The sequence below is a fragment of the Sinohyriopsis cumingii genome, chromosome 3 (assembly GCF_028554795.1).
Source record: "Sinohyriopsis cumingii isolate HCF-2022 chromosome 3, ASM2855479v2, whole genome shotgun sequence".
In the NCBI taxonomy this organism is placed as follows: domain Eukaryota; kingdom Metazoa; phylum Mollusca; class Bivalvia; order Unionida; family Unionidae; genus Sinohyriopsis; species Sinohyriopsis cumingii.
The window spans coordinates 1,918,714-1,929,870 of record NC_142963.1 but is presented as its reverse complement, the minus strand read 5'-3'; the positions used below and the strand labels follow the sequence as shown (position 1 = coordinate 1,929,870).

General features: G+C 35.8%; 1 protein-coding gene across 1 annotated transcript; it reads left to right on the top strand.

Annotated features, from left to right (window-relative positions):
• Positions 1 to 283: 283 nt before the first annotated feature.
• On the top strand, positions 284 to 769 carry LOC149802341 (uncharacterized). Its single transcript, XM_089951504.1, has one exon. It carries the CDS (start codon positions 284 to 286, stop codon positions 767 to 769), a length of 486 nt encoding a protein of 161 aa, XP_089807630.1.
• Positions 770 to 11,157: the final 10,388 nt, after the last annotated feature.

Here is an 11,157-nt window from a genome sequence, read left to right as displayed (position 1 = left end):
GAACTATTGCCTCTTTGGAAGAAGTTCAGAGCTTGAATCTGACTGCAAAAACACGAACTGATGTGAAAGGTGCCATAAAATATATGAACTCCATCAAATGTGTTCTCACGGCAGGCATTTGGATGAAAGTCCTCACATTGATTGATCGCTGCAACCAGGTCATTCAGGCAAGAAAGGCAACTATTGATGTTGAGGTGAATTTCCAATCCATCAGAAAGTGAAGCGTAAACATTTTGCTGAAGAACAAGTTGAAGGCGATGAACATATCACAGATTCAGTGGAAATGGAATCAGAAGAACTGTTTTATCATCACATTATTGATTCAGTTATTGGTGGACTTACAGTTCGTATCACAGCCATTCAAAAAATCTTGGCTACATTTTATTTCCTGTGGGAGTATCAAAAACAGTCTGAAGATGAAATTAAGAGTGCCTGTTCTGATTTTTCGAAGAAATATTCATGTCACGTAACGGAAACAGAACTGTCTGAAGAATTGCTTTATATGAAACAAATTCATGCAGGAAATTTTGGTGAGAAACCTCTTTCTCCATTTGACTTGTTGAACAAGATTTCAGAACTGAAGCTTGGTGAACTCTTCAGAAATGTAGTGATAGCGCTGCTTGTTTTCTCTTCAATACCAGTAACAGTTGCCTCAAGTGAGCGTTCTTTCAGTAAATTAAAACTCATCAAGAATTTCTTGCGCTCAGCTATGGGACAAGAACGAACTAGTGATCTTGCCATTTTGAGTATTGAGTGTGAATTAGCGTGAACACTTGATTTCCATGATATCATTGAGGAATTTGTAAAAACAAGTGCAAGAAAAATGACCTAGTAACAAAAGAAAGCTTGACTTTTTATAATTGGTTATTTACTTATTGATTTTTTTTTTTTGGGGGGGGGGGGGGGGTCCCAAGATCTGAATGATGCTCGGGGCCCCTAAAATTCTCTGCACGGCCCTGGTCATAAACTTAGCAGGAAACTTTTCTCTAAACTGTATGCAGCTTTTATCCGTTTTAGCATATGCATGTGGTGTCTGAAATGGATGCAGGGCCGCGGACAGGACTTATGGGTCCTAGGAAAAATTCTCCAATAGGCCCCTACGCATTACAGCTTTTGACACCGGTGCCCCCCCCCACCCCCCGTTGTAGGTGGGTGGTATCTTGTTCCAAAATCAGTGACAGGTTTGGAAAACCACTTTTAAAAAAAATTCTATCTGTCTCAGAATAAGATTAAGTAAGTTAAGTCAATTGTCAATTGTCACTTGTCAATTGATAAACAAACTTATATTTTTGTTAGAGAAAAATGAACCCTTGACTCCCATCCGGGAATCTGTTTTGCGTTTTAGTTACTCCTATAAATGATGTCATGATAGGAATTACATCAGTCGTGCATTAACACTTGGGAAGTGAATGTGGTTTATGTTGTGTCCGGTTTGGGGCTGAATTTTTATTTTCTTCAAATTATTGAATTTCAAGTGATTGTTTTCCCTGGAAATACAAAAGTGATCTGATAATTCATGGACAAAGACATTTACCGGAATTTATATGGAATTGCAAAACTGGAATAATATTTTCTGTGATGCAACAAGTGACTGTTGACACATCAGTACAACGCTGACTATTGCATATGGCATCACCTTCCATTTTGGATCTTCATCGTGATTTGAACTGAGATTCACTTGGAAGTTTTTATTGATATGACTTGTGTTTTAATTCTTGGATTACAATTTGGATTTAATTTGCAATACCGTAAGTTCTTTATTTCTTATTATTTGTTTTTTACTTTGTAGTCTAGGAAAATAAACTATTTGTTAAATTTTACAAAACTTGTTGTCTTCACTCTTTTTTGTTACTTATTGTAAGAGCATAGACTCGTAACAGAAAATTGGGGTGCTCGTCCCTGGGATACGAATTTTGGCTAAAATATTTCAGAAAACGTTGTTTATGAAATTTAAATTCCCTTAGGTTCTAATTTTTAAGTCTCAAATATTATTTTGTGTTTTAGAAATCTTTAGTGAAATCAACAGGCTTTTATTTACAATGTCATCAAAAGTGGAGATATTTCTTTCAAATCCCACCCAGGAGCAGTTAGAATGTTTGAAAAAAAGATGAATTTATTGAAACTACCAGGAAATATTATATTTCTGAGTCAAAAGCTTCTTTAACGAAGCAAGAATAAAAAATATTTTGGTCCATTATTTGGTGGAAAAGAATGTTTTGAATAAAATTGCTTTGGTTTAAATCAGTAAGTCTGTATCAGACTCTGACGTAAATGTAAAGGAATTAAAATAAAAGATGGAATTAGAGTTAAGAAAGCTGGAACTTCAGAACGATAAAGAAAAACAAAAAACAAATGCAGTTACAAGCGGAGAAACAAGAGATAGAGGGACAAATGCAATTACAGAACGAACAAATGCAGTTACAAAAAGAAGAAAAACAAATACAGTTACAAGCGGATAATGAGGAGAGAGAGACGGATGTAAATGCAAATATAAAAAGATAAGGAAGAGAGGGAATATCAATTTAGAATAAGAGAAATAGAGCTGGAAAGCTAAACCCACGTTGCCACTTCACATACAAATTCAAATTTTGATGTTACTAAGAATATTAGATTAGTGCCCCCTTTTAGAGAAAAAGAAGTTGACAAATATTTGCTGAACATTTGAAATGGCCAAGGGAGCATTTTACTCAGTTATTACAGCGTGCACTTTTGGCAAAGCCCGAGATATCTAAGCATCCGTGTCAGTACAGCAAAATGCCGACTATGATCTGGTTAAGGAATGCATCTAAAAGGGTTATGAGTTAGTCCCTGAGGCCTAACGGTGAAAATTCAGGAACTATAAAAAAAAGAAGCTGAACAAACTCATGTCGAATTTGCAAGAGAAAAAGAGCAGTTATTTAATAGGTGGTGCTTATCCAAGAAAGTCGAAAAAGAAAATGAAAATCTCCGATAACTAGTATTACTTGAGGAGTTCAGGAACTGTCCTTAGTGATATTAAAACTTATCTTCATGAACATAAGGTCGAAACCTAGGAAAATGCTGCCCATGCTGCTGATGAGTATTCCTTAACTCATACAGTTTCTTTTGTAAGCAAGTCTTCCACTCAGCAGTCTTCTGGTGGAAACGTTTTTCAGCCTAATACAATCCCTTCTAAATTTCAATCTGGTACAAATGTTAGAAATCACGTTTCTTTAAGAATGATCAAAAATCTTTATCTCCTCCTACGTGTACCTATCGTAAGAAAAAAGGACACGTTATTTCTGATTGCTACAAATTAAAAAATAGGCATCAGAATCAAGACAGACCTATTCCAAATGCTCTCACCTCTAAGAGGTCAAGGTCACGGTCATGTATTGAAAGCAATATATTTCTTGGGTCTAATAAACCCCATTCTGATTTGATTATGGAGAATTATGGACGATTCATGTCGAAGGTTCCTTTATCACTTTTGGGTGATTCGGCCAATCCCATCCCTATTAAAACTTTAAGAGACACAGGAGCTTCTCAGAGTCTTTTATTGTCAGGTACTTTGTCTTTTTCTGAGAAGTCTTCTTTTAATGAGGGTGTTCTTATTCATGGAGTAGAGTACGGATTTGTTAATATTCCTCTCCATTGTGTAAATTTGTCATCAGGCCCTGTCTCAGGACCCATGACAGTCGGGGCAGTGTCTGCTTTACTCGTTGAGGGCATTCATTTATTATTGGGCAACAACATAGCTGGAGATAAGGTTGCGGTTAATCCACTTGTAACAGACAAGCCTTGTTTGGATCAGAAAGTTGATCCAATTGAAAAAGAATTCTATGATTTAAATCCAGCATGTGCTGTTACTAGAGATGTGGCAAAGAAAGCTCTTGAGAATGAGGTTGATAAGGAAAGTATTCCTGTAGCCGACACATGTATTGGTCAAGCTTTTGATGAGGTCATATTCAGTCCTTGCTAGGATCAATCAAAAGGTATTGATCACAGTGATCTTTTAACTACTCATTCTCTTTATTCTAATCAGGATGACAAACGACAATCACTTGTATTCAACAAGAAAAGAATCCTGAGATCTCCTGTTTGTTTCAAAGGGCCATTAGTGTAGCTGAAGCCACTGAAGGTCTTGTCTGTTATTTTATTAAAATTGAAATTTTTATGAGAAAATGGAGTCCTCCCGAGGTACCTACTGGTGACGAATGGTCAGTGAAATATCAAATTGTTGTTCCAAAATCATACAGACAGGAAAGTCTTAGTCTGGCCCATGAAACTCCTTTGGCTGGTCATTTAGGGATTAATAAGACTTATCACAAGATTTGACTCACTTCTATTGGCAAAAAAATTAAAAGTGATGTTTCTAAATATTGTAGATCTTGTAACACTTTTCAGATTGCAGGAAAACCCAATCAGAAGATACCTAAGGCTCATCTGCAACCTATTCCTGCATTTGACGAACCATTTAGCAGAATAATGGTAGATTGTGTTGGTCCCTTACCTAAGACCAAGTTAGGCAACCAATACTTGTTGACCATACTGTGTGCGTCAATAAGATTCCCAGAGGCAATTCCTTTGAGGAATGTTAAATCTAAAACAATAGTAAAAGCTTTGAAAAAGATTCTTACTCAATTTGGTCTTCCCATACTTATCCAATCTGATCAAAGGTAAAATTTTAGGCCTGAAAATTTTCAGCCAACTACACTTGCATTTGGCATCCAGCAGTTCAAGTCAAAAGCGAAATTATAGTTTGACAGAACTACAATGGAGAGAACGTTTGAATTTGGTGATAGAGTTCTGTCTCTCTTGCTCATTCATCAAAATTTTCTTCAGATTAGGTCTTAAAGCCCTTACAAAGTTAAGAAGAAAATGAATGAGTTAAATTATAATAATAGTACCCCTGGGATTAAATAAATTAAAAGAGTACCAGTATGTTGAGAGAGATAGCCAGGTTAATCATTCAATTACTTTAGTTGTGACTGTCCCACTCTGTGAGGGTTTAAGCTAAGCAGTGCAATCGGACTCGATTGCTTTTGGAGTGACAAATCTTCGGAATTCAGAAATTACGCATAATCTGGACCAGAAACTTTCACATTTATAAAAACAAGAAAGGAATGAACTTAAACAGTTATTATTTGAATATGAGTGCTTATTTACAGATGTTACTACAAGAACAAACAAAATTTTCCGTGACTTTGAAATTGTCAATTCCAAACCTGTGAAACAACACCCGTACAGGATGAACCCTCTCAAATAGGAATACTTGAAAAACAATCAGTATTTGCTGAAATTTTGTTTCATTTAGCCGAGTAAAAGTGACTTGAATTCACCACGTATACTTGTTCCTAAACCAGATAAAACTTTCCGCATGTGCACTGATTATAGAAAAGTGAACAGTGTGACTAAAACAGATTCATTTCCATTACCAAGAATCGATGACTGCATTGATAAAATTGGAAATGCCAAATATGTCACTGAATCTGACTTTCAGAAAGGATTTTGGCAAATTCCACTGACGGAGAGGGCAAAGGAAATTTCGGCATTCGTGACTCCAGATGGACTTTTTCAATATAAAGTGATGGGGCCCCGAGTGGCCGAGTGGTCTAAAGCGCTCTTCGTTACGGATCACTGCCATCTCACCTCTGTCTGCGTGGGTTCGAGTCTAGGATTCGACCAATGTGGGTATGTGAGAAAGCTTGTCAGTAGCTTCTCGTGGGTCGGTGGTTCCTCCCGGGGTTTTCCCAGGTTCTTCCTCCACTATTACTAATGGCCGCCATACATAGCATATCGTGTGCTGAAAAATGGCGTTAAACCCCACAACAACAACAACAACAACAACAATAAAGTGATACCGTTTGGAACGAAGGCTTCGCCATGTACTTTTCAAAGTTGAATGAACATGATTACGTCTGGTCTAGATAATTGTGATGCTTACATCGATGAGGTCATCATCTACAACGACACCTGGAAAGAACCTTTAGCGACAACTCGGAAATTCTTTGACAGACTCGCTGATGCAAGTTTGACAATTAATTTTTCCAAAAGTGAGTATTGCCGTGCTTGTGTAACATTTCTTGGACATATCGTGGGGCATGGATACGTTAAACCTATAGATACTAAGGTCAAGGCTATCTCTGAATTCCCTGTGCCTATCAGTAAAAAGCAAATGATGCGATTTTGGAGTATTGTTGGATATTATCGGAAACTGTGTTCCAATTTTTTCATAATTGCTGAACCCCTGACAAATTTATTGAGCAAGAAAACTAAGTTTCATTGACTGAAAAATGTCAGGAGGCTTTTGATAAGTTAAAAGCTATTCTTAAGAGTGCACCAGTTCTTATAGCTCCAAATTTCAGTCATTCATTTAAACTGTATGTTGATGCAAGTGATATTGGGGTTGGAACAGTATTGATTTAAGAAGATAAAAAAAAATTGTGCTGATCGTCCAGTATGCATGCTGTTTTTCTAAGAAATTCTAAGCACCAAAGTAATTATTCTACAATTGTGAAGGAATGTTTGGCTTTGATATTGGCATTACAACACCTTCAATTGTACATTAGTTATGCTGCTTCTCCTTCTCCGATTATTGTGTTTAGTGATCACAACCCCCTTACTTTTGTCGGCAAGATGAAAAACAAAAATCAGAGATTGTTAAGGTTTAGTTTGTTATTGCAAGAATATACTATTGACATCAGGCACATCAAAGGAAAAGACAACTTAATAGTAGATGCACCTTCCCGTGTTTAGAAATATATTATTTCATGTATACTTTGTATCATTCATAAGATTTCTTCTTATGTTTTCTTTTTAATTAAAAAAAAACATATGTAAAATTAACTTGTGGTAAAAAAAGCATTATTATACAAATCTTTCTTTTTCTTTTAAGTGGGGAAGTGCTGTGCATATTTAATTTAATTGCTTGTTAGATTTAAATGTTTTTATTCCATTACGTGCTATTATTATAATGTAACATTGTTTAGTTTACCGGATTTGACATTGTCCAGAATCGAAACATTATATCTGTTGCTGACCTCGTTCCAAAATCAATGACAGTTTTGGTAAATAACTTTTTTTTATCTGTCTCAGAATAAGAATCAGTAAGTATAATCAAGGTCATACCTGAACTAAGTAATATAAAGCACATGTCAATTCATAAATAAACTTCTATTTTTTCCAGAAGGATGAACCCTTGACCCCCATCCCGGAATCTGTTTTGCGCTTTAGTTACTCTTATAACTGATGTTATGATAAGAATTCTATCAGCCGTGCATTAACACTTGAGGAGTGCAATTGTTTTATGTTGTGTCCAGTTTGGGGCTGAATTTTTAGTTTCTTCGGATTATTGAATTTCAAGTGATTGTTTTCCCTGGAAATACAAAAATGTTCTGATAATTCTTGGGCAAAGACATTTACCAGAATTTTCGAATGGAATTAAAAAAATTGGAATAATATTTTCGGTGACTCAACAAGAGACTATTGACATGTCAGTACGACTCTGACTATTGCATACGTCATCGCCTTCCATTTTGGATTTTCATCAGAATTTGAACTGTGATTCACCTAGAACTTTTCATTGACAGGACTTGTGTTTTAATTCTTGGATTACGATTTGGATTTAATTCGCAATACCGTAAGTTCTTTTTCTAAATTTTTATTTTTACTTTGTAGTCCAGGGAAATAAATTAGCTTTTAAATTTTACAAAGCTTGTCGTCTTCACTCTTTTCTGTTACTTATTTTAAGAGCATAGACTCGTAACGTACCTGACAGTGGAGATGATTGGGGAAAATTGAGAGAGAGAGAGAGTGATGTGTTGTGATGTGATTTTGATTTTTAACGTAGCTTTAACAATTTTTCAGTCATATCGCTACGATGTCTGCAATGTGCCAGTTTATAGTGATGTCTAGCACTATGGCATCATGCCGCAGACATGTAGCATGATGTCCCACCCAGTCACATTATCCTGACACCAGGTCGACCAGTCCTAACACTAACCCCTTAATGCTGAACGCCAAGCGAGGCAGCTGTTAGTACCATTTTTGTAAGAGAGAGAGAGAGAGAAACTGGACTCGATATAGAAATACATCTACATAAACGTTTCAATTTAGATATTAGAAATATATATATAATTATAATATTCCTTCAAGCTTACCAACTTCATACTATTCTTGAATTTCAGTATCTTAGAATACAATGTAAATCATTAAAAACTGAATAAATCAACGATATTCAAAGTGTGTAAGAATTTAATTATTCAGACCAGTGCAACAATCATTTTATTGAAACATATTTGGACCTAAAATAACAAATATTTTGCCTTATAACTTAAAGAATATTTTATTTCTAAATTAATTACTATTGAGCATGAAGTTGGTATCGAACTCGTTTTTTGCAATAGTCAATAAAAATTCTTAACGCAATTTAAATTTCCCCTACATGTTAATAAAGAATAATAAAAGAGTATACAAATAGTACAAAATGTTCCAAACATCTTAAAACATTAAATTCCCTATATCCTAACGTCTTTAAACATTAACATCCCTGTACCCTAACGTATTAAAACATTAAAATTCCTGTACCCTAACGTATTAAAACATTAAAATCCCTGTATCCTAACGTCTTAAAACATTAAAATCCCTGTACCCTAACGTCTTAAAACATCAAAATCCCTGTATCCTAACGTCTTAAAACATTAAAATTCCTGTACCCTAACGTATTAAAACATTAAAGTCCCTGTATCCTAACGTCTTAAAACATTAAAATCCCTGTACCCTAACGTCTTAAAACATTAAAATCCCTGTATCCTAACGTCTTTAAACATTAACATCCCTGTACCCTAACGTCTTAAAACATTAAAATTCCTGTACCCTAACGTATTAAAACATTAAAATCCCTGTATCCTAACGTCTTAAAACATTAAATTCCCTATACCCTAACGTCTTTAAACATTAACATCCCTGTACCCTAACGTATTAAAACATTAAAATTCCTGTACCCTAACGTCTTAAAACATTAAAATCCCTGTACCCTAACGTCTTAAAACATTAAAATCCCTATACCCTAACGTCTTAAAACGTTAAAATCCCCGTACCCTAACGTCTTAAAACATTAAAATCCCTATATCCTAACGTCTTAAAACATTAAAATCCCTATATCCTGACGTCTTAAAACATTAAAACCCCTATACTCTAACGTCTTAAAACATTAAAATCCCTTTAGCCTAAAGAAAATCTTACATATAGGTGTGCTTCATGAGCTCTCACGGAACGAACTGGCCAGGCAGAAACGCATCTAGCTTATATGTGATTTGGGAATGCACCCCCAAAACCAAATAAGTTCCTGATCTTGATGCTTGCTCATTTTACAATCGGTGACTGTACACTTTTTCAGTTTCTATCAGAAATCCAGAGTTCACAACCTTTCTACTGTCTGTTCTCTGACTTTGCATACGTCATTACATAAAAATTGGCTGCAACAGCCTTTTCCATGACACACATGTACTTTAACTGATACCGTCAGCAGGAATGAATTTCTCTTGCTCAAACATACCTTGTATTAATGTTAATGACTCCAAATTTTCTGACATAGAAGATAAAATTACATGCGAGGGATTTTACAATTCCCACATAAAATGTAGTCTTTATTGAAATAATACATATTTGCATTACATGAATAGAGAAATCGTTGTTAATACAATTTGCTAACATATTCATTCATGACATTAACACCACAAAATAACTAGTCACTGTTGGACTTGTGCATGTATGATTATGTATTTATATTTGTATATGTCTTTTATAAATCGTAATATAGAAAATGCATAGGAATTTTGTTGAAGTTGATAGTTACTATACAGAGAATTAGGGATATGAGTGAATCTTTCAGAAGTCTTGATATAATTGTTTTTGTTTCAACCTTTATTATAGAACAAGCGTGTGTGGAATATTGAGATATGAATGTATGAGTTGACCTAATGATTTAATTGCCATTATGCTGATGAAAGATCTGTGAGAGTGTGTTAATTCTCCCGTGTCCGAACAAGGAGGCACCATTTTACGTCCCTTCTAATCCACAGGAAGCTTTCCGGGTGGGATCGGACGCCACCCACAGATTAGGGAGGAGAAGACGTGTAGAGCATGTAGAGATAGGTTGTTATGCGATTAAGATTGGCCGGAGATGGAAACGAGGGTACCGGATGCACCGACAAGAAGGGCCGAGAGAACAGAAACCAGGGTACCTGAAGTACCAACAAGGAGAGCCCGATGAAGAACAAAAATAGGTGACTAGAGCAACAACAAATACAACAAAGACGTACACGTCAGGAACGTGCACCCCAAAACAAAGAGCTATTTTCGCTTCCTACAGAAATGCGTCCATAACGAAGACGCTTGCTCACAGCACATGATTTTCATATGTTTCCAACTTTGTCTGCCGAAAAAAAAGAAGCAGAATGGGAAAAATTGGCAAAGTGGTTAGATCAACAACCTAGAGGCAAATTTTAGGAATTTGACACAGTGGAAGAATACGACAAATGGGTAGACGAACAAATAAAAAGATACCAATAACATCAATCAAAATAGGGAGAATGCCTTGGTGGACTATGTGACCCTAATGACCTTACGAACTGATTGGAAACCCTTGTGGGATCAATTCTTGCTGCCAACAACGCACCAAAAGTCAATAATGAGGCTGTATTGACTTGTCAGCGATTTCTTACCAATGACGTTATGGACAGAACTACATATCTCGCGTTGAAGCATGGGTTTGTTGAAGATATCAATGATGTATATGATAACAAGGATGATGAGTTCTGAAACGATTGAGACGCTTCATGTGCTATGCGAAATGCGTGCTGAAATGCAATAGGTTTTCGCAAATAAAACCCAAAGCGTTACCTCATTGACTGTAATCTCATCAATATAGTCGGAATTTCGTCTGACATTTTTATGCACCTGTTACTGCCTGAGAATCGCGCATACTTGAGATTACCCTATCATCACTGCGAGTTTATTATAGTTGTCCCCATTGTTTAGTAACAACCCATTTGTGTTTTCATCGTTGCTCATCTTGGAGTATAGTAGAACCTCCTACTGGCGAGTATGTTGCCTAAATAAAGTATGAGGTAAAAAGAAGATCTTCGGTGAACATGAACCCCCACTCCGCTCCATCATCGGAATTGAACAATATCT

Excerpts from the sequence above, each read along its gene's own strand:
- LOC149802341 (XM_089951504.1), top strand. The coding sequence starts at position 284 with ATGGAATCAGAAGAACTGTTTTATCATCACATTATTGATTCAGTTATT.